The sequence below is a fragment of the Taudactylus pleione genome, unplaced genomic scaffold (genome assembly GCF_031769625.1).
Source record: "Taudactylus pleione unplaced genomic scaffold, aTauple2 ptg000353l, whole genome shotgun sequence".
Lineage (NCBI taxonomy): Eukaryota > Metazoa > Chordata > Amphibia > Anura > Myobatrachidae > Taudactylus > Taudactylus pleione.
The window spans coordinates 1,015,799-1,041,783 of record NW_028284754.1 but is presented as its reverse complement, the minus strand read 5'-3'; the positions used below and the strand labels follow the sequence as shown (position 1 = coordinate 1,041,783).

The 25,985-nt window shown below is 38.2% G+C and overlaps 1 protein-coding gene across 1 annotated transcript in view; it reads right to left on the bottom strand.

The window, feature by feature from the left end:
• Positions 1 to 25,985, bottom strand: part of LOC148508605 (uncharacterized) — a 653,608-nt gene that overhangs the window by 400,077 nt on the left and 227,546 nt on the right. The window contains exons 9-10 of the mRNA XM_088444305.1: positions 17,773 to 17,823; positions 963 to 1,436 (exon numbers count right to left, since the gene is read on the bottom strand). Of these exons, the coding sequence (XP_088300431.1) occupies positions 963 to 1,436; positions 17,773 to 17,823 (525 nt within the window). The remainder of the gene's footprint in view (positions 1 to 962; positions 1,437 to 17,772; positions 17,824 to 25,985) is intronic.

Here is a 25,985-nt window from a genome sequence, read left to right as displayed (position 1 = left end):
TCACAGTATTTAGAACTGCTCTGAATGACATTCACTTCTAAACCCTCAGATACTACGGCTGCTTTTGTTTTTTATATCCTATTGTGTTGTGGTGAGAGTGACTCTCTCACTCAGCTGTGTTATATCTGGAAGGGTTACTTTAACTCCTCAGCACCTGGGCCTAATTTCGTTTTTAAATGTATATTTGTTATATGGGGAAGAATTAAAGTTGAAATTGAAGAGGACATATTAAAAAAAAATATGATATCTGTTTCGTTTTAACTTTGGGACTTCCATATTGTATATAATATTATAAGAACTACTCAGGAATTATTCCATATGTGAATCACAGTAAATTCCATCCCCATGCCACATATTTCTTATATTTACATGTATGTTTAGGCATACAGTAGAACGCATGTTATATGGTGCATACACACGGTCAGATTTTTCCTTCAGATATGAACGAAAATGATTTAAAAATCGTTCAGTCGTTCATATCTGAAGGAAAATCGTTCATATCTGACATGCCTGAACGATGGACGATCAACGATGCGCGTTCCCGATGGTCAGATAACGATATTTGACATCTGATGTGTTTGCAGTCAGACTTGGACGATTCCATTCATTTTAATGCAGTCAAAAATCATTCAATCGTTCAAATCGTTCAAAACTTTGGTAAAATCGTTCAAATCGTTTAATCGTTCAATCGTTCATCTGACAAATCTGACAAGTCTGACAAATCTGACCGTGTGTATGCTCCAATAGACTTAGAACTCAAGTCTGATGAATCATGAAAAAGAAAAATCACACATAAGTATACATATTCTAGCATGTTTATGTAGTAAGTGCTATCTTTGGATGGAGATTAGAAAGCTTGTCATCCTGTATGTCTTACTGAACAGAGCTTTGCTAAATATCTCAATTTTAATTGGTATAGTAGCTATAGCCTGTTATGTTATATTCCAGAGTAAAGTACTCACCTGTGCAATATGCTACATAGCAATCTTGTATTCCACTCAGTTCATATACATAATATCCAGCAGGACAAGCTTTAATCTGAATAGTTGCTGACCAGTGACAACAATCGTCATTAAAGTTGGAACAAGCAGTGCGACTTATTATACCATCGCTAACCATCGGATGGGATCCACTCAGCCACATTGGGGCAGTAGTACCACAACTCTGTTTTGGCACACAGTATTCTGGCATGTTAATGCCTCCTTTGCCAATAAAGCGATGCCATCCACTCAAACCTTTGTCACAATGAAGACTATAGCTGCCTACATTAGATGTACTTCTCCAGATGTCATTGAGAACAATGTGACTTGAGCATGGATCAGAACATTCGATGCCATCTCCTATGAACCCATCATTACAGACACATTCAGCTGAACCTGTAGAATCATCACAGTTAGCATTTGGGTCACATCCTGCAGTTGCACAGGGACTTGCAGCTAGAGAAGAAAAGTGCAAAAAATAAAAAGGAAAATATTATTCCAATGCAAACCACCTTTACATACTGTATAATACATAACATGCAGTTTCACTGATTATTCCAACTTTACTATTTCTTAACAAACAAAATAAAACAAAAAACAACAACAACAGTACAATGCACTGTTTTGAGATGAATAGATCAGATCTCTTACAAACCAAAACTAATTAGAAAGAAAAACAATATCAAGAGAGAGATCTGGCATTCATTTGTAAATATACTTCACACCCATTGGTGTAACTATGGCAGGGTGAGTAGGGCATGTGCCCTGGGCACCGTGGCAGACACAGCAGAGGGGGGCACAGCTGGCCAGGACATCGTACCCGCACCGCCCCCCGCCACCATTGCACTGGTCTGGACTGTGTGAGGGCTACTGAACGAACAGGCAAGTGTGCCTGCAGGGGACTGTAGAGGGAGCTGCAGCAGAAGTGCGCAGCCCATCCCAGGCAGTCTTGCCATTCAGAGCTGCCGATGGAGGCTAGGATGATTGTGCTTCCCCAATGCTGTCTCTGCTCCAGATCAGCCACTGCAGCCAGGTAAGTAAGTATTTTTTTTTTGCTGGTAGGGAGGAGTGGGGGTCGGACTGCTGTGGAGGGGGGGTGACTTTCAATTGATGTCAGCCATGCTTTTACTTAGCTGGCTGCATTTGTGTGAAAAATGTGTGTGTGTCTATGTCAGTGTGTGTGAATGTGTGTTATTGTGCATGTGTCACTGTGTATATGTATCTATGTCAGTGTGTGTCAATGTTTATGTGTGTCAGTGTGTGTGTCAGTGTGTATGTGTATCTGTGTCACTGTGTCTGTGTATGTGTGTCACTGTGTGTGTGTATCTGTGTCAGTGTGCTTGTATGTGTATCTGTGTCAGTGTGTGTATGTGTATCTGTGTCAGTGTGTGTTAGTGTGCATGTGTATTTGTCTCAGTGTGTGTATGTGTCAATGTGCATGTGTCAGTGTGTGTGTGTCACTGGGTGTGTGTATTTATGTCAGTGTATGTGTGTCAGTGTATCTGTGTCAGTATGTGTGTCTGTGTCATTGTCTGTGTATCTGTGTCAGTGTGCGTGTGTCACTGTGTGTGTATCTGTGTCAGTGTGTGTATGTGTCAGTGTGTGTGTATCTGTGTCAGTATATGTGTGTCTGTGTCAGTGTGTGTATGTCAGTGTGTGTGTATCTATGTCAGTGTGTGTGTATCTGTGATGGTGTGCTGAGAGATGACACTGATGGGAGGCGATGGTGGGGCTGAGAAATAACACAGAGGGAGGAGGCGATGGTGTGGCTGAGAGATGACACAGAGGGAGGAGGCGATGATGTGGCTGAGAGATGACACAGAGGGAAGAGGCAATAGTGTGACTGAGAGATGATGCAGTGAGGGAGGGATGGAGGTGATGAAGTGCTAAGAGATGATGCAGGGGGGAGGCAATGGTGTGCTAAGAGACGTCGCAGGGGGGCAGGTGGTGGTGTGCTAATAGATGATGCAGGGGGGAAGCAAATGTGTGCTAAGAGATGATGCAGGGGGGAGGAAATGGTGTGCTAAGAGATGACGCAGGGGGGCAGGTGGTGGTGTGGCTGAGAGACGATGCAGGGGGGAGGTGATGGTGTGCTGATAGATGATGCAGGGCTGAGGCAATAGTGTGGCTGAGAGATGACACAGGGGGGAGGTGATGGTGTACTGAGAGACAATGCAGGGGGAAATTGTGTGGCTGGGAGATGCAGGGGGAAGGAAGATACAAAGGGGAAGGAGTCTTTTTGAATCGCTGTTGTATGATGATGACCCTGTTATTATTCTTACACAAACAGGCATCTTCCCGATGATGTGGCCTACAGTACGTGAAAAGTGAATACCGACTGAAGACGCCATCATCCCAGGGAGGATATATCTCTTCAGAGGTACCACATTGTGAGAAACCACTGTATAGGTAAGTTGCATATGGAATGGAAAGGAATGTTCCCAGAGTGACGAGAAAAGGCTGGCGTGTCATGTCGGCACACACCATTTTCAGTGACCACGCTCATTCGGTATGTGACCACGCCCCTTTGGTATGTGACCATGCCCACTTTTTTGCCGCGCACCTGCAGTGCACAACATATTTTTTCATTTGTGTGTATGTGTGTATTCTAAGAGAGCTTTTGCCCAATAAACCACTCATTATCTATACAAAGAATAAATCCTTAAAGAATATATTTAAATACATTTTTAAAGACAACTAAGATTCCTACCATCAGTCTGATAAATCTCCAAGATAAACAATGGATACCATCTAGACCACCAGGCTTTTACAGATGTGGCAAGAATAGATGCACAATATGAACTCATATTCCTAGATGAACCAATACTATAGATATGAGTTTTAGAAAGTAACCATTTACTATCAATAGTTTCACGAATTGTGATTCCATCTATGTCATCTACTTATTAACATGAGAATGCGGTCTAAAATATGTATTTTTAAAAAGAAATTCTTGGAGCACTGTCATAATATTATTAACACATTTCCTAACAACAGTGTTTCTAGGGCACTTTACTGAAGTTCACAAAGGTGACATCAGTAATCTATCTATCGTTGGTATAGAACAGTTCCCGAACACTCCACGTGGAGGAGATAGACATAAAATCCTGTGCCACCAGGAAGTCTACTGGATGTTCAAATTGAATACTCTACATCAAAATGGCCTCAACGAATCTGTGGAACTTAACAGTATAATTTGATGCAATTTACTTCAGATGTCTTGGGTAGATAGGGTCCCTATCACCATAACAATACCCAGAGTATTAACTTCAGGGTTATTATTTATTTTGGTAATTGGCAATTCATTAATCCATATTCTATATATTATTATTTAAAAATTACATATAATAGTCTTCTATTCTAACAATCTATGTATGCTTATGAGGGCCCTGGGTGAAAATGTGGTTTTGCACTCTCTCTCCCCCTCTGTTTTAAGAAGATTCCTTCAGTGCTTAATAAACCTCTATGTGTTTTGATACATTTTATCGTATAATGTATGTTTGATCTAATATTTATTGCTAACTAAACTGATTGTTATTAGTTCAACCCATACAAACCTCTAATTTCTACTCCTCAGATATATTACCTGTAATTTGGCAAGATAATTATTTTAATGATTTTAGTGTCTTTGAATATCGCAGAGTCACGTGATCTTTGTTTACACCACGTGATTCCACAAACGTAGCAACTATGGAACCTGTTCAACAACAGATCTGCATTCATTAGAGTCTGCCACCTGTCTGTGGAACTGCATATGAGTCACGGACACATGACCGGCTCTAACCAATTGGATGGTACCTACACGTCACGGGTCACATGACCGGGTAGCGCTCACATGATTGCGACTGGGGTATAATGAATACATTTATTTACTTTACTTTAATTATTAACAATACTCATTTTTATTTTTAAATGTTATGTTGAATCAAGATATGATTGCATACCCTTACTCTAGAATGTATTTAATAATTTACTGCATGGCTTTGTTAATTATTTATAGACACCTGATAATGATTCACTCATTAGAGCATTATAAGTATTGGAGACCCCTATGGAAGTCCAAACATTTGCTCCTCATGAAGGTGTGGGTCAATTCCACATGGAAACGCATTGAGCCCTACTGCATTGGATCCCTCACTCACTAAATATGTATAAGAAGAGGACATCACTGGATTTATGCCATACAGATCCAGACCAGCTAATTGAGTGGAGATACCACTGGACTGTTTCTATTGCTACAGGACACAAACCTTGTGGGGATGCCTTACTAACACTGCCAGAACTGGTAATATTGCTCCTTTTTCTACCTGGATAAAAAACTGGGAGATAAACTTTTAATTGGCTTTTGGATCCAGTGGCTCTTAATAGTGAAGTGCAGGTTATCCTAAAGCTGGGTACACACGTAAAGATTTTCTGTCCAACCATCCAACTAGTTGATTGGTTGGAATGAAAATCTGGTAATGTATGGGAGTAAATGATGATCAGCAATTTGCTCCTGAATGCCAGAAAACAGATGAAAATGGTCGTCAGACAAGTTTGTTAAATGTTTGATCTAAACAATTTGTTCAATCAGTTTTGGTCCATTTTCCGGCATTTGGGAGGAAATTGCTGATTGTCATTTGCATTCATACCTGACCAGATTCTAAGGGTCAGATTCCATAAAGAATGGGAAAAAACACTATATATATGTTCAATTAATCTAATGGAGCTAATCATTAAATACAGATAACACAAGACCAGTATTCTAGAAAAAGAAATGGAAGATATAAAGAAAGAATTGGAACCTTTTCAAACTAACAAAGAATATCAAGAAAATGATTCAATTATCAATGAGAGGATTGTAAATTTAGAAAAAGTTATTGTAGAGAACAAGAAAAATAAATTTAAAAGGGATCTATATGATTATTAGAATAATATGGTTAGAAATTACAAATGTTCTAATCTCAAATTACAGAATAACAAAGTGAGATCAGACCATAGAAAAACTATATCTGAATTAGGCACAGGAATGCGTCAATTTAATGATAGAATGCACACGAATCCCCATTAGATCACCGAGAGTAAATGGAGGGCCCCTAAATCTAGTTTTCCATCATCTAAAGGAGAACAATATGAACACATAGGCACCTATGGGGATTCGGGTGCTAAACCCAAGACAAACCATCAAGTCAGTAGAAAAGTGACTCAATCTCCATATAAGGATTTTCAGGAAGAACCACCATGTCCCAATCATTGGGAATCAAAATATCATCTTACAAGGAACTCAGGGATATCAAAAAGGCATTGAGAAAAATTTTTAGAGGTTGCAGAGGAGGTACACATACTAAAGAAAAATATAAGAAGGACTTATTTATTTATTACTAGTTATTTATATAGCGCACACATATTCCGCAGCGCTTTATATAGCAAATGTGGCCACTCACAATACTCCCTGCCCAGTGGAGCTTAATATTCCTTACCACATGCACACAAACTAGGGTTCATTTATTTTATTTTTTTGGTGGGAGCCAATTAACCTACTAGTATATTTTTGGAATGTGGTAGGAAACCAGTATACCTGGAGGAAACCCACGCAAGCAGAGGGAGAATATAAAAACTCCGCACAGTTAGGGCCATGGTGGTAATTGAACCCACAACCTCAGTGCTGTGTGGCAGTAATGCAGTAATGCAGTTGACAAATTTCCCAACAACAGTGTTTCTAGGCACTTTACTGAAGTTCACAAAGGTGACATCAGTAATCTATCCATCGTTGGTATAGAACAGATCACGAACACTCCACGTGGAGGAGATAGATAGAAAATCTTGTGCCACCAGGAAGTCTACTGGATATTCAAATTGAATACTCTACACCCAGATGGCCTCAATGAATCTGTGGAACTTAACAGTATAATTTGATGCAATTTACTTTGGATTTGTTGAGTAGATTGGGTACTGTTATGGTGATGGGGACTCTGAGTATTAACATCAGGGTTATTGTTTTTTTGGTAATTTGCCAATTCATTTATCCATAGTCTATATATTATTTAACAATGACATAATAAACTTAAATTCTAATAATCTATGTATGCTTATGAGATCCCTGGGTGAAAATGTGGTGTTGCACTTTCTCCCCCTCTTTTTAAGAAGATTTCTTCACTGCTTAATAAACCTCTATGTATTTTGATGTATTTTATCGGATAATGTACTGTATATTTGATCTAATATTTTATTGCTAACTAAACTGATTGTTATTAGTTCAACACACACAAACCTCTCATTTCTACTCCTCAAATAATGATTTTAGTGTCTTTGAATATTGCATAGTCACGTGATGCTTGTTTACACCACGTGATTCCACAAACGTAGTAACTTTGGAACCTCAGATCAAAAACAGATCTGCATTCATTAGAGTCTGCCGCCTGTCTGTGGAACTGCATATGAGTCACAGACACATGACCGGCTCTAACCAATTGGAGGGTACCTACACGTCATGAGTCATGTGACCGGGTAGTGCTCACATGATCATGACTGGGGAATAATGAATACAAGTACTTACTTTACTTTAAGTATTAACAATACTCATTTATATTTTTAAATGTTATGTTGAATCAAGATATGATTGCCTACTCATACTCTTGGATTTATTTAATCATTTGCAACATGGCTTGGTTAATTATTTATAGACACCTGATAATGATTCACTCATTAGAGCATTATAAATATCGGAGAACCCTATGAAGCTCCAAACATTTGCTCCTCATGAAGGTGTGGGTCACTTCCACATGGAAACGCGTTGAGTCCTACTGTATTGGATCCCTCACTCAATAAATATAAATATATATAAGAAGAGGACATCACTGGCTTTATCCAATACAGATCTGGACCAGCTGACTGAGTGTAGATACCATTGGACTGTTTCTATTGCTACAGGACACCTGCTGGATAATAAACCGGGACATAAACTTTTAATTGGCTTTTGAAAAAAAGTGACTTTCAATAGTGCAGTGTGGGTTATTAAATTATTTATGCAATTTCTGCTCTTATATTTGCATATGGGTAGTTGTGGAGCGCTGGTTTAGATAACCACACAATTTATAATAACAGTCAATTTATTATACTATTATTACATATATCAAGCAGTAAAATATAAACATAAAATATATAAAAAAATTATACAGTCCATTGCTATAATCAGTTCAAGCTCTATATTTGATTGTTTCCCAGATTCCTTTCTAAAAGGGATAACTCAAAAGGGTGACCAAATGGTATCATGTAGGGTGGGTGAGTAATCTTCCATTAACTCAGTGCCCATTCTTAATAAATCTACACATGAGCATGGAGGTCCCCTAATGACAGGCAAAAATCTTTTTTTGATATATAGACTTCAAAATAATGAACTTATCCACTCATTATGCCTTAAATTGGGACATAAATGTGCAATGTGGAATGGATAGTTAGTATCCATTCCACTGATGAAAGTATCACACAAAATTGCTCTCATCCGCTCGTCAGCAGGAGTACTCACTGATGGACTCACTGATGTACACACTGATGGAAGTATCACACTGATGGAAGTATCACACAGAATTGTGTACTCACTGATGGAAGTATCACACAGAATTGCTCTCGTCCGCTCATCAGCGGGAGTGCAAACAAATTCTGGATCTGCTGTGCAGTCCGGTAATGCCGTTGATGGACACAGTCTGTGGGGATGCAAATGAGTTCAGGATCTACTGTGCAGTCTGCTGAAGCTGCTAAAGGACACAGTCTGCGAGGGTGCAGACAAGTTCTAGATCCACTGTGCAGTCCAATATAGCCGCTGATGGACACAGTGAGTAGGAGGATGGTGAGGGGGCCACTGCTCTCTTAAGTGGTCTGACACTGAGCAATATATGCAGTGTTAAGTTACCTCCATCCTGGCTGAATTGAAGTGCAAATACAGGTGAATCTGTGAGATTAGTCTGGGGGGCTTGAAGTGCAAATACAGGTGAATCTGTGAGATTCTCCGTCCTTGATGCGTTACTCCGGGAATGGCAACCCCGGTATCCTCAGAAGGTGTAAGTCTCACTGAGATGGTTGCAGCTATTCAAATAGCTGTAATTGCTTACTGATTAGTGATTAGTGTAGATTTCCATCAGATGATTTAACAGGTTTCAGTGAGGTTAACTAGCACTTCTATAGACTATTGTGTATAGAGCTGATAACTTCCAAAAAATTCCATATATACACAAACTACGAATAAAGAGACTTTGTGTTACTCAGTACACTCAAATGACTATGATAATAAGATAAAAGAATAGAATGGGACTTTAAGAGTTCTCATACAGTACTCCTCTATTTTGTTATTTGTAAGAATATCAATATTATTTAAGACGATATGCCAAATTCATTTTTTACTCAATTCATTTATGGAGGAGTAAATTAAACAAGACACATTAAATGATATGTTGTATGAGAAAAACTAAATATACTAAAAAGAACGGAATATATAGATAAGAAAAAAAAATATAAATAAGGTTTGTTGATATTAAACAATTTTTTTCTCTGGATCTAAGAGATATTCCAAATTATCTCTAAAAAAACTCATTTGGGACAATATGTATGTTTTTTTTTACCTTTTAAATTTATCTTATAGGATTTTTTTCCCCCATTTCCTTTCTACATCCTCAGATGTCTAGATGTAGAGTACACCTCAGTTTCATCTTAGAGGTGCACCAGGAATTATTTTGCATCAGAAATGTTAGCTTTTATGTAGAAAATACCAAAGATAACAAACACATTATGCAGACCTGAGAGTGCATAAACATACAGTACCAGTCAAAAGTTTGGACACACCTTCTCATTCAATGGTTTTTGTTTAATTAAATTATTTTCAACATAGTAGATTAATACTGAAGACATCAAAACTATGAAAGAACACATATGGAATTATGTTGTAAATACAAAAGTGTTAAACAATTCAAAATATGTTTTATATTTTAGATTCCTCAAAATAGCCTCCTTTTGCTTGTGTGACATCTTTGCACACTCTTGACATTCTCTCAATCAGCTTCATGAGGTAGTCTCCTGGAGTGGTTTTGAATTAACAGTTGTGACTTGTCAAGAGACAATCTGTGGAATTACTTGCCTTCTTAATGTGTTTGAGACCATCAGTTGTGTTGTGCAGAGGTAGGGTTAGTACACAGTGGACACCACTATTTGACTACTGTTGTAATCCATATTATGGCAGCAACCACTCAACTCAGTAAAGAGAAATGACAGTCCATCATTACTTTAAGACATGAAGGTCAGTCGATACGGAAAATTTCAAGAACTTTGAATGTATCCTCAATTGCAGTTGCAAAAAACATCAAACGCTATGATGAAACTGGCTCTCATGAGTACAGCCCCAGGAAAGGAAGACCAAGAGTTATCTTTGCTGCAGAGGATAAGTTCATTAGCGTAAGCATCCTCAGAAACTGCTACTTAACAGCACCTCAGATTAGAGACAACAAAAAGTCTTCACAGAGTTCAAGTAGCAGACAAATCTCAACATCAACTGTTATGGGGAGACTGCGTGAATCAGGCCTTCATGGTCGTAATGCTGCGAAGAAGCCACTACTGAGGATGAACAACAAGAAGAAGAGAATTGTTTGGGCCAAGAAACATAAGGAAGGGGCATTAGACCCGTGGAAATCTGTACTTTGGTCTGATGAGTCCAAATTTGAGATTTTTGGTTCCAACTAGCGTGTCTTTGTGAGACGCAGAGAAGGTGAGCGGATGGTTTCTGCATGTGTGGTTCCCACTGTGAAGCATGGAGGAGGAGGTGTGATGATGTGGGGGTGCTTTGCTGTTGACACTGTTGGTGATTTATTCAAAATTCAAGGCTCACTTAACCAGCATGGCTACTACAGTATTCTGCAGCGCCATGCCATCCCATCTGGATTGCACTTACTGGGACCATCATTTGTTTTTCAACAAGACAATGATCCCAAACACACCTCCAGGCTATGTAAGGGCTACTTGACCAAGAAAGAAAGTGATGGAGTACTGCGTCAGTTGACCTGGCCTTCACAAGCACCTGACCTAAACCCAATTGATCTGGTTTGGGATGAGTTGGACCGCAGAGTGAGGGAAAAGCAGCCAACAAGTGCTCAGCACCTCTGGGAACACCTTCAAGACTGTTGGAAAACAATTCCAGGAGACTACCTCATGAAGCTGATTGAGGAATGCCAAGAGTGTGCAAAGCTGTCATCCAAGCAAAAGGGGGCTACTTTGAGGAATCTAAAATATAAAACATATTTTGATTTGTTTAACACTTTTTTGTTTACATTATAATTCCATATATGTTCTTTCATAGTTTTGATGTCTTCAGTATTAATCTACTATGTTGAAAATAATTTAAATAAACAAAAACCATTGAATGAGAAGGTGTGTCCAAACTTTTGACTGGTACTGTATATGCATTGTATGTAAAGAAAACTTTGTGTCTTACATTAGTGCATATCTAGTATTATGCAAAGATATAATTGAAGAATACAGAATGATGGTTTATTTTTAGTTAACAATGGCATAATTTGTAATATTCAGATTCGGAAGGCCAGTGTATAGTACTGTCAAAAATAGATATACCCTATAATACACAGTAGAACCTCATTAAAACATATTATTCTACTTCCGTTCATATAGAACAAGAGATGTCACACACCCAATAATATAACAAAACCACCTAAAGGGAGGGGGAACACCCTGTAGATAGGTGTACTAATAGGACAATGGTTTCTAGATATATATGGTCTGCACACATAAATACATGATAAATCTATACATACTCAATGTTGGATTACTAGTACTACGGAAAGATTGTTCCTGAGTAGTAGGTGCATTTTCCGATAGTGTAGTGGGAACGCTACTCCTGTCTAAAATACACTAACCACCTCATGCCCTCCATATAAATAGAGGTCACACAGAACTAGGTTCCATATTATATTATTCTATATATTATCTTATCAGAATCAGAAAAAAAGGGAAAAGGACACAGGAGATAGCGGTTTTTCTAATTGTGGTTTTATCACTTTGTGTAACAATTGACATCAAGAAGTTAAAAATATTCTAGAAAAGTACTGGCATATTATAAAAATGGATCCAATTCTGTCAACCCATATACCAAATAGAACAGAGATACTTTTTAAAAGGGCTAGAAATGTAAAATAATTTTTATCTCCTAGTCTATTGCCAAGTATAGAGGATTCTAATAAGAATCATTTTTTTAATCCAATAGACTGGTTTTATACATGTGGAAACTGTAAAGTTTGTCCACACAGTTTAAAAGGAATAAATACCTTTAAAAGTATTCATGAAAAATAATTTAAAATTAAGGGGTTGATCAATTGTTATACCACTTTTGTGGTTTACTTGTTGATTTGTGGATGTGTAAAATGTACGTTGGGAAGACAAAGAGGTTATTAAAAATTTGAATTTTAGAACATTTGCGCAATATTAGAAATAAGATTGAGAATCACAGTGTACCTAGACACTTCAGACATTGCCTAGACAGTAATCCACCAAATTTGAGATTTCTGGGCATTAAACATGTTAAAGTGGGTAAAAAAGGAGGAGACAGAGAAAACATGCTGGCTAAGAGGGAGACTTTTTAGATTATTACATTAAATACTGTGTGCCCCAATGGACTTAATGAGGGGTTTGAAAATACTCCATTTTTAAAAAGCTAATATTTCTTCTATTTAAAGATTCAAAGAGTTAAAATCCCTTTTGTCCAAGGTGAAGAGGTATGTTTTTTTGTTACTATATGATTTGGCAAAGTTGTAAATTGTATCAATGTATTATGATTTTTATTGTACCAATTTTATTGAACCCATTTTTATTGGACCCATTTTTATTGGACCAATTTATGTTGCTATGTTTTAGATAGACTTATTACGTGAGAAGAAATCCCTGAAATAGATGATTCTATGTTCTTTTTTATACCCAGTGCATTATGCATATCATCTAATCTTCTAAAAGCGTCCCACATAATATGTCTTTTTTAATTTTAATTTTATTACTATTCCTAATATAATATTCATATTATATTGTATGGATTATACAATGGAAACATTGTATCAGTATATTTGTAGCTTTATGCGTTTATATGCATTTTTTATACGCGGGCATGGTTTTTATATGTGTTTACATACAGTATATAAATGAAGAATTCCATTAATTAATTTAATGTAATGAGATAATGTTGTGCTGCATATTTTTTATTGGTTCATGAGTTTTATTTAACTGCCCTCAACAGATCACCAGCCAGCCTCCTGACAAAGTCCTAGTGACGAAATGCACAGGGGCATGGACTGGTAATCTATCTTTTTGTGGTTAGTGCTCTGGTGAAGAGTTCCTGGACACGTTGAGGACACCGGTCGGGAGCACCATTCCATTACTCTGCTGTCAAACTCTGTGGTGGTTAACTGCTTGTTGTGGTACGCACGCTCTGCTTGTTTTTACTTGCTAATAAATTTTATCTTGTTGATGCATGATGTATTCTTCTGTTTTGTTTTTAGATACTTCCTATCTGGATTTGGGTAATTATGGGGAAGACGCCGGGCTACAATACTATGGTGGCCAGTGCTGTGATACATGTATGGGACATTCTGTTGCTATATATTGGCTAAACAGACTTTCACCTGTTGTGCAAATGAAATTCAGAAAGGTGTCTTTGGGTAAATCATCAAAATCTGCGCACTGACTTTATATTTATATATATATATATATATATATATATTTATATATATATAATAAGTTATCGTATATGGCCTTAGCAAGTGAAGTATTGTGCAATATATATATACCTCCACATGCTCAAATGGGCTCTTCCAATAACCCTAAGGTCTGAATAGTCCCCTGTGTGCATACAATGAAGTGCAATGTGCTATAAATATTATAAATGTCATAAATACTACAAATGTCCCTTATACACATTGAATAAAAAAAAGCGAAAACATATAAGTTGATATAGGCGCAGGAGAATCGATAATAATTTTTAAAAATGTTCTAAAAACACTCTAAAAGACTATGCTCTACTCCAAAATATGCAATAAATCATAAGGTGCTTATCTTAATAGTTAATTTAGGCATGAGACAGCTTCCCTACACTTACATATACCTTTATTAAGGTGCATGCCCAATGCTCCATTATATTTGGATCAGCGGACACCCTTTATTTACAGGAAGAAAGCAATATTTTTATATATTTTTTTGCTTGTCATTAGCTAACTTCTTGTTTATCTATATTTAATCTGAGTTGGTGCTGGTACCCTATACATCACTATACAGTATGTATGTATATACATAGTTACATACACATGTATATATGTATATATATATATATATATATATATATATATGAACAAGGAACATCCGGCACTCTATAGTAGAAACTATAACTGGCTCCGGTGCCATGTCCAAATCGGTATTTATAATAACAGGTACAACAAACGGCACTCAAGGAGACTAAACAAATGCTGAGACTGAATGCAGTATGTTAATCAATGTTTCAGAGTAACCTCCTTTATCAAGACTGAATAAAAGAGCAATACAAACATGACATATATAACTTACCACCAGCGTGACATGTAGTGGTTCATCCCGCCCTCTGGACGAGTCCCGATGACGTCACCCATATCCCAGAGAGACGAACGGGAACTCATCAGGGCAGAGTGATCCACAACAGACATAGTGAAGCACCATCACCATGACAACCACAAACAAATCATCCAGAATGAAGTCATTAGGGCTAAATAATGCATACAAAAAATCAAAAGACCGCTGTATAGCGGTGTCCAATGGCATCAGCATCATATAAGAAGACCTGGTCGAACTACTAGCCATTAAACCAATATCTAGTGCACCATGATATATATAATAAAGTATCACAAGTCACCATATATGTGTGACTCATAGCAGGCAAGGATAAGTAATATGAAAGAAAATCACTATCCCCACTATCACCACCTTGGCACATAAGAAAGATAATAACATACATCATATAATACATCAAGAATAAATCAAGAATCCGAATCGTTGTTCACATGTCTCCTAAAAAATAGAGACAGTTCCTGAAAGTCAAGGGTGCATCGTTCAATGCATTCACAAAGCATATATTTCCAAAAAACATGAGTGACAGAATTTCATTAAGACCCTTAGGATATACAGTTTGAAGTTTGTATATCCATTGGGCTTCTTTTTGCAATAGAGACCGATCACGATTACCACCCCTAAGATCCGGTGGTACATGGTCGATCATTTTATATCTAATCGTAGAAAGATTAAGTTGGATTTCTTTGAAATGTCGAGGCACAGGTTGATCAATATTTTTTCCATCCAGTGCTGCTCTAATGCTGGACCTGTGTAACACCATGCCGTTCATCTCTCTGGGATATGGGTGACGTCATCGGGACTCGTCCGGAGGGCGGGATGAACCACTACATGTCACGCTGGTGGTAAGTTATATTTGTCATGTTTGTATTGCTTTTTTGTTCAGTCTTGATAAAGGAGGTTACTCCGAAACGTTGATTAACATACTGCATTCAGTCTCAGCATTTGTTTAGTCTCCTTGAGTGCCGGTCGTTATACCTGTTATTATATATATATATATATATATATATATATATATATATATATGTGTGTATATAAAAAAATGTGGGCAAATATTGAACACTCGCAAATAAGATGAATAGAGGGTGCTCGGTTGTAATAAATGAATACATGAACTGTACCAAAATGATGATGCCAGAGAAAACCAGCACTCCAAAAATATAAAGCCAAAAAATTTATTTATGAACAATGCATGTTATCACAATGTCGACTCCACTTCAGTGATTCAATGTTTCAGTCACAAATCAAAAAGTGCAATGTGCCAAGTATAGTAGCAAGAAAAAGGGATACTTGCAAACTGCCACAGTCTGGAGTCAATACAGCAGGACAATACAGCAGGACATTGTGTCAATACAGCCCAATGGCCATTTCGGTGCTAACCCGCACCCACCACTAACACTATCAACCCACCACCCACTGCCTAGGGGTGGTGGGAATAGCTCCGGGCTATAAGCCTAGGCCAGGGGTACCCTGTAGAGTGGGACCCCTTTACTGGGCGGTCCCCAACTCCCCAGGAATCCCTGGCCTGGGCTGACTAGCGGTCAGGGCTGATGCTGTGGCTGGGGGCCCGGTGAAAGGGCACCTCTGGCTGTGGCATCAGTTCCCTGCTAGAACGGGTCCGGAGCTGGTTTTAAATATGGGGGAACCTCATGCAAATATTTTTCTCCCTATATTTAAAACCAGGTCTCTCCCTGCTGCCTGGTGCTGGTTCGTAAATTACAGTGTAACCCTATACATTTTTCCCTGTAATTTAAAGAACCAGGACTGGCTGGCAATTCTGGGGCTGGATAGTATTATGGGGGGGACCACATGTCATTTTTAAAAAAAATATTAACACTATTGTAACACACTAGCCATTCATAAACATACACAAATCACACTGAATGGAATTTTATATTATTGAGGTTAATAATACTGTAGGAACAAAAACAGACACATTTTATGTGATTTTAGCTGTTTTTATGATATTTTAAGAAAAAATCAAGACCCAAACCAAAACCGAAAAACAAAACACGAAGGTAAGGTTTTGGCAAAACCAATCCAAATCCAAAACCAGGGTAGATCCAGATATGAAACAAAAACACATGGGTCGGCGCACATCTCTAATAGATATATGTATATATTTATATTATATATATAAATATATATATATATATACACTGTGTATGTATATATATATATGTGTAACTAGCGGATTCTTAGAGCGCCAGAAATTGTAGTTTACTATAAAAACTTAAATTAGTGAATACCTTACCAGGGAGAACAAGTAGAAAATGGTACCAAAAAGTGTGTGTGAATATTAAGAAACAAATGCAGGACAGAAAAGGGGCACTCCCGAGATTATATGGGGTGTCAGCTCAATCCAATAGAAACTACAGGGTGGTAAGTCGCTAGTGAGAAATAATATAGATAATAGAACTGGATCAGAGCACCAAAAAGTTCCACACAGTAAATATATTGACATAAAAGTACAAAGTGCAAGTTCTAATGGTACATATATACCAAATGACCTATTCAGAAAGAACTGAGTTGTATAGATAAATTTAAGAATATAGAAACAATGCAATTTATTAGTAAAATAAAAAGGGGTACACACATGAATATCATGTAGACAAAATAAAAACAAATAACAAAATCAGACAATAAAATAATAAAAGCATGGCTAAGAGTATAAGAGCAAACACAAATGAGTGTTATAAAATCATAAATGTCTTATCTTATTTTTAAGAGGAGTGTATCAGTGAGGTGCAGGCTCACTGTCTGATTTTGTTATTTGTTTTTATATTGTCTGCATGATATTTATGTGTGTACCCCTCCTTATTTTACTAATAAATTGCATTGTTTCTATATTCTTATATTTATCTATACAACTCAGTTCTTTCTGAATAGGTCATTTGGTATATATGTACCATTAGCACTTGCACTTTGTATTTTTATGTCAATATCTTTACTGTGTGGCACTGTTTGGTGCTCTGATCCAGTTCTATTATCTATATATATATATATATATATATATATATATATATCCACAAAAAGAAGGCGGCACTCAGGGACTTGTCACATCATGTAAATAACAGTGAAACTTTACTGCATAAATTAACTTTTCAGGGATGTGCTTCCTTTCTTCAGGACAGTAAACAATCATGAATACAGTGAAACATTAAATAGGTGCACTTACCAATCGTGGAAACAGTTGTTGGAAGTGACGTCGTGGTTGACTCCAGCTCTTCTATGGAAACATAATAAACAAGGCAGTGTTACTGCTAATACTTAAAAACCACTAAAAACATAAACAACATTAATAGAGTGACTAAAAACTGTTTAAGACATGTGTACAATCATGTCACATGATAATGTGAGAAAAATAAACTGCTCAGGTATTGTGCAAATAAGTATTTGCAAATAAGTGCATATGATACTTAATGATAAAATATCAATCCATAATATATCTCTCAAATATGTATGCAACATAAAATATTAGATTTATATATAAAAAATCCTTATGTGAAAATATTTTAATTTAAAAGATTATTGTATATGAAAGGACTGGGCTGCCAACATGAGATCTCCTATTACCAAGTACATTTGAATATCATAGAATGTAACAACAACTATAATCTAAAATTTCTATATAATATCTCAAGTAACTTTGATTAAATAAAATATATTAATCATAGAGAATCATTTAACCCCCTGGGTTTGACAGTGTCTAAGCCGAAAATCTAACATGATTCTAAATGTAGAAATGTATGTGCTCTGTTACCCCTTCAAATCGATTCAGGTTCTTGATCTATAATTTTGTATTCCAAAGTCGCCATTTGTGAGGACATGAGATGTGTGTTAAAAATGTAATGTGCAATGCTTTTTAGCCCTTGATGTTTAGCCCTTGTCCATATGCCAGTTTTATTCATAACCAGTAGAGCAATGTAACACCTCACAGAGCAAAAGACATCATGGGTTAATTTCCACCTCTGCAAGGGACACTCAGTTCTTACACCCCCTTCCATTTGCCTGCCTTTGTCCCTCATTGGAGTCTGGCTGACTGTACAGAGCCAGCCCAGTGAGTGTTTGTCAGAGAAGTAATATCTTGGGGAGGTAAGAGGAAGTTACTGGATAAGGGACTCAAACCAATCAGGAAATGGTGCAACTCCCCTGGGTGGTCACAAGAACTGTGGGAACTTGGAAGTTTTTAAAAGAAGTCACCAAAGGCAGCCCCACTTGTTAGTCACACTTCCAAGGTGCTTAGTGGAATGCATGACCAGTCCTGTGTGGTTGTATAGGCTATCAATGTTGTGTGAATGGTAGTAGTTTCGACTGTGTGGTATCCTGGAAAAGATTGGGTCGATTTATGCATCTGGAAACTCCTGTGGAGAGATCTTCATTCTCTGGTGTGGACTTGAACTCTATCACTGCTGTGTGAACTGTGGTAGGTTCGACTGTATGGTATCCCGTAAATGCTTGTGTCGACGTATACGCTATCACTTCTGTGTGAACTGTGATAGTTTCTACTGTGTGAAACTGTGTGTTGTTGGCTATTTGCTGGACTTGTCCAGGAACTTTGGGTCTCCTTCAGACCCACTCGCGAGCACTGTACGCTTGCAAGTGGGTCGATGTTGCCCAAATGCGCATGCACACGATGGAGGTGCCTCCGTCGTGCTCATGCTCGAGACCCAAATAACAATGGGGTAGCCATCATTAGAGGTCTCGCACAAAAGGGGGCATGCTGTCGAAGGTGCGTGACAGCACGCCCACTTTGGTGGGCATGCCGGGGGCATGGCTGCCCAGACGGAGGCATTCCCATGAGAATGCCTATTGTCTGCGTCCGACCCCACTGACATCACTAGTGATGTCAGTGGGAGTGTTTTGGGCTCTGATAGAGACAAAAGCACTCCGGGCTTGCTGCAGGCGAGTCCCTACCGCAAGGATCTCGTCGCAAGCCCAATGGTCATAATGGTCTTGACCATTGCGACCATCTTTTTGGCCGCTCGCATAAGCTGTGGGTGGTCACCCACAGCTATGCGAGTGGCCAGGAGGCCGCTGAAATTTGAGCTAGGATGGCCCTGATTCAGAGTGAGCACTCTTGTCAGAGCATCCGGCTCTGAATCAGGCCCTTTATACTCTATTTGGACTGCCTATGTCTGGACTGCTACTTGCATATTGCCTGTTTGCTGTGTTTACCTCTTGCCATTGCATATTCCCTATTTTGGTGTGCCGTACAAAATAAACTATCACTTTGGTTTCATCTGCTCAGTGTCTGGGTAATTGAGAGAACCCTGTATCTTCACATTTGGCAACAACAACAGTGGGAACATTCAGACACCAGCCTTCAAGCATAAAGTCATAAAATACAGCAGGGAATGGAATCAGAACCACTATGCTACCGATACCTCATGAAAGGGCAACTGTAGGATCTCTGCCGAACAAAACAGATTGAGTTTTATGCACAGGACACCAGAGAAATACTAATGGCAAAACTACCCCAGTGGGACTAAGATCATCCAAAGGAGGAGGACAATAAGGATGATGTACCGGAGCCAACTGAGTGTCAGGGAACCAGTGGGACAACTGCTTCATGTGCAATGCCTATCATTGGAGAGGCAGATCAGTTGCAGGAGTTGCTGGCAGCATTAGGATGAGGTACAGCAGTACTGGGGCTGCCTTGGGAGCACAGAAATACAAACATGCCCCACCAGCATTGGTAAGGCAGACAGCCAGGCTGCGATATCAGGACATACCACCTTTTGATGAGGCCAGCTTAGATATTGACATAGACATTTGCATATGTTTGGATCAGTGATGACTATGCATAGGATTGAGGCAGCAGAGTGGGCTCAATATTTGTTACCCAGTCTGAGTTTATGGGTGCTGGATGCATGCCATGTTTTGAGTCCAGAACAGACACTGGAATATGAGGAGGTCTGTGGGGTGCTGCTTGCCAGATACGCAATGACTGCTGAGTCATACCATACCAAGTTCCAGTCGATGTCATGGAAAGGGGATTCATCATTTACAGAGTTTAATAACCTGTTGCGATGGAACTGTGACAGGAGGCTGGCCGGAAAGCGGGCACTTACGGTAGTGGATGTTAAAAATGTTATTATTCTGGAACAGTTGCTTAACAAGATGCCCCTGGAAATAAGAGTGTGGGTGGTGGATCGGAACCCCAACACTCCTGAGAAAGCAGCACACCTAGCCGATGAGTTCACAGCTAACAGTCCCCGGTGGAGAAGAGCCAACCCGGAGGAAAAGTCAGCCCCCCAACGCCCCCAACAATTCCAAAATCTCTCCCTGGCAACCCAGAGCCTGGCCCCACTACACACCCCAGCTCTGCAAATGGCCAATGCAAGACCACGGGGCCCAGCACATTCCGAGCCTTGGCAGTGCTACAACTGTTGCCAGGTAGGGCATGTGCAATGAGACTGTCTGTGGGGAAGAGGACCATTTCTGGGTGCCCAACCAGCTTTACCCAGGGTAGCATTGTGCCAGGAAATGACATTTGGTGTGGGGAGGGGAACTGCATTCCTGATGCACCAGAGGCAGAGGAAGTAGCATACCAAATGGAGGTGGTAGCAGCTATTGGGAAAGCTACCTCAGATAACATGAAGGCCAACCTACAGACTGTTAAAGTCAATGGGCAGGAACTGCAAGAGTTGACAGACTCCAGGGCCTCCATCACCCTGGTCCAACAGGAATTAGGCCCTCCCTGTCAACTGTTGGAGAAACAGAAAATTTAAATCTCCATGGCAGAAGAGCAGATAACTATTATACCCATGGCCTGGGTACACTTGGATTGGGGCCTTGACTCAGGGGAAGTGGAGGTGGGACTTGTTTTTCTGGTAACTTATCTGGGCAGTGGATTGGCTAGTTATTGTGTTGAGCTATCACCCAGAGCCAAGCACAGTCTTTGGTGACAGCACCCATGGACACTCTCAGGCCATCACCAGGGGTCTCGGTGGGATCAATGGCCACAACCCCTGACCTGTCACTGGGTAGAGATCCCAGAAACATGGATGGCTTGTCCCATCAGCAGGAACCAGGCCCAGTTCTATGCAACCCAGGAAGACCCATCACCACCTCTCCCAGTCAGTAGTGTTTCCTGATCACCCCTGGGAACAAGGCCTAAAAAGTGAGGGAGGAATGTGAGGACATGAGATTTGTGTTAAACTATATCCCACCAGACTCTTTTTTCTTTTATCAACAACCTCTCTGTTTTTATAAAGAGGTCCATCATGTCCAGATTTGCTGGTTTAAGATCTAAACGATCAGAGGAGTGTTTGAAAGTTTTCTATGATGATGCAGTAATTGAAACATGTTTTAAATAGTGAATGCTCCACACAAGACCTCTTTATAAAAACAGAGAGCCTGTTGATAAAAGAAACAAGAGTCTGGTGGGATATAGTAGGTCTGGAAGATTATATTAAATGTAGCAGGATACCAAGAGGTTTGATGATAAATAAGAATCCCACTTTTGGTCAACCAAATGATACATTTTTAAAAGAATGGTACAGGATTTTGGATGAGGGTGCCTTAGATTTAATGTGGCTCATTGTGGATGAAATGAAAAAAAAATGAAAGGATATAGAAAAGGATAGTATTGAGGTCGAATAAAAATGATTACATTCTGCCAATATGGATGAGTTTAAACAATTTTCAGAAAATATTGAAAACAAGATTAGTACAGTTGAAAAGGAAATTGTTGACACCAAAAGTAGTAAGTTTAAAAGGGATAAAGAGGATTATGACAAAGGTCAAGTGCAGAATTAGCACACAATTCGAAAACAGCTTAAAAAGAGTGCTCATGATTTTAAATGGCAGCAACAGATTAATGTTAGAAATAATCCCATACGGGAGGATTTCAAACAAATATTACCCATCAATAATTGGAACCAATTAACAAGAATGGTTAACTCCCCATATAGATGGCAGACAGTTTCTATAAAGAAATCATGGATAGAGCCTGTTAGGGGTAGAAGGGATTTTTCCCTGATACGTTCCAATAGATATTCAAGTTTTTTATACAGAGGCCAGAAAATGTTTGTTCATGGCCGCAACAAACTTTCAACAAATCAAACTGTAGAAGGTACAAGGAAAAGGTTCAGAGACATAGAGGTAAAAGAGGGGGACAAAATCCCTCAAAAAAAGGGGTGCTCAATCAAACGACCCAGAGGATTTAAATAAAATAGGTATTTTAACCTATCTAAGGTAACGCTTTCAATTACCACCAGTGGTTTATTACAAAAAGAGCTTAGCTTTACACCAACCACGGGAATTATTAAATTCCAAACATATATGGATTTAAACTTGCAGTATACATACGTAAAATGACACTGAAAAGACATTTTATACGGAATCAGAATAAATGTTTGACTCTGGTAAAGATTTGGGAAGTAAACCATTGGGGAACTAATGGCCTAAAAAAACAAAGTACATTTTACCCTATTGAATCACGTGGTTCTTGCATGGATCTTTTTTCTAAATGAGTTAAAAAAGATTTAGAGAAAACTACCAATACCCCTAGGATCAGAGATAACCTTACAAAAGGGGAAATACAATGATTAAAAATGTTAGTTGATAATAAAGAATTGGTAATTAAACAGGCGGACAAGGGGGGAGGCCTTGTTATCATGACTAGAGAGAAATATGTACAGGAGATGAATAGATTGTTATCCGATACTAAATCCTATGTTGTAAACTATCTTATGATCCAACTATAGAATATTTAATGGAGTTGAAGAGGCTACTAGATAAGGGTTAATGGATAAGGTACTCACACATGATGAATATAAATATCTATACAATGAAACTCCCAGAATTGCTACAATTTATCATCTGCCAAAGATACTGTACATAAGGACCAGATATCACCTCCTGGTCACCCGATAGTTTCTGGTGTGAATTCGTTAACCTCAAGAATATCAAAATATATTGATGTGTATTTGAAAAAATATGTTCCTTTATTAGATTCATATATAAAGGATTCCACGCATTTACTACAGATGCTACACGACTTTAGGTGGAATGATGAATACAAATGGGGCACAATTGATGTCCAATCGCTCTATACTTCAATCCCACATGAGAAGTGTTTGGAGTGTGTTAAAATAGTATTAGAGAGCGATCCTGACATGTATCCCCTGAAAATTGAGTTTATGATTAATGCAATCCGTTTTGTACTACAACATAACTATTTAACCTTTTTAGGTGATTTTATGAGCAGACATGCGGAGTTGCAATGGGGACGATTTGTGCTCCTAGTGTGGCGAATGTCTTTCTTGGTGAATGGGAGAAAAAATATAAGTATGTTAATAATCCATTATTAGATAAATTACTCCTTTTTAAACATTATATAGAAGTTTTGTTAATTGTCTGGTGTGGATCAGAATCGGAATACTTTGAGTTTGTACATTATATAAATGTGAATTAATTTAATTTGGGTTTCACCTCTGAGTTTCAACCTGAGAAAATAGCTTGTTTAGATCTAGCGATGTGTGTGAGGAATTGTCAAGGAGATGGTAAAGAGATAAATACCTCAACCCAAACTGTTGACAGCAATAATTATTTAGAATATAAAAGTTGTCATTTTGGTCAGTGGAAGAGAAATATCCCATTTTCCCAACTAGTGAGATTGAGACGAAATTGTTCTACCTTAGAAATGTTTTCAAGATCAATCCAAAGTTAATGTCACAAGATTTCTTGGGAAAGGATATCCACTAGATTTAATTAATGGCACCGTAGGCAGAGCAAAAAGCCTTGAAAGATCAACATTATTGAATTATAAGATAAAGGGAAAGAAAAGTGATAACATTAAATGCCCTTACACGGCTAAGGTCCCATCTAAAAGACACAACACATTTCCTAAATGTTTTACAAAGAATTATTTGGAACAAAAGTTATGCCTTTCTCACACTTGATGTGAAAGCGCTATACACCAATATTGCCCATGAGTTGGGGATTGATGCGATAACAAATTGTCTTTTAGAAGATGGTACCCTATCCATCCAACATCAACAATATCTATTACAAGCTATTTGTTTCATTCTTATACACAATTATTTTATTTTTTCTGACACTATTTATTTACAGGTGCTTGGGATGGCCATGGGGACCAGGTTCGCCCTGAGTTATGCGAACCTCTACATGGGACACTTTGAGTGTGTGGGGGAGCGAGTTCGTGGAGAACCTGGTCTTCTATAGCCATTACATAGATGATCTTTTTATTTTATTTTATTATTTGGGATGTGGATCTTACTAGTGCACAATGTTTTGTTTCTACCCTCAAAAACAATGGCTTCAATCTGTCCTTCACTTACACATATAGTAGGAATCTGGCTAACTTTCTCGACCTGACCTTAGAAATAAGTAATAATCAAATTAAGACTGTTACTTATTGCAAAGAGGTGAATTCAAATAATTATTTACATTTTAACAGCTGCCACCATCACCCTTGGATAACAAACATACCAAAGGGCCAACTTATGCATTTAAGACGCAATTGCTCCCACTTAGATACATTTTCAGAACAAGATAAAAAACCTCTTTGAGAGCTTCAGAGGGAGAGGTTTCCCTTCAGATCTATTAAAAAATATATATAATGAAGTCGCAGTAATGGACAGAAGGGAACTCCTTAAATCTAAATTGAGAAAATATAAGGAACATAAAATAGAAAGAAACTTTGTGTTTATTTCTACATATAATAATTCTTCAGGAACGATTAAAAGAAATATAGAGAAGAACTATCCGATGCTACAATATGACTCAGTGCTTAAAAAATATACTACCAATGAAACCAACAGTTATCTGTAGAAAAAATAGATCACTTAAAAATATATTAGCACCAAGCTCCCTTTAACCAATTAAAAAAAAAATATGATATCTGGTTCTGACTGGCTCCCAAAAAAACCCCAGGCTTTTACAAGTGTTGTATGAACAAATGCATTACTTGCCAATATGTATGCAATAAGACCAAAACTATAAACACCATTAGTTCAGACAAAATTTATACCATCAAACAATTTATTAACTGCAACTCCAAGTAGGTGGTGTACCTGCTGCTCTGCAGCTGCAGTGACACAAGATACGTGATGAGAACTATAAGAAGCTTACGTGAAAGGTTCCTAGAACATAGGAGAAATATTCTTAAGAAAAATCTATTGCACAGTGTATCCCGACATTTTTCAGAAAATCATGGGGGGGATGTCAGCTCTTTATGAGTTATAGGATTAGAATCTATACCCCCTACTACCAGAAGAGGCGATAGATTTAGGACACTATGTAAACAGGAAATATTTTGGATTTTCTTTATGAATAGCTTATTCCCTGACCAACTAAATGAACAGATCAAATTGAATACTATTTTCTGATATTACCAGTTAATTTCTCCACTACTTGATC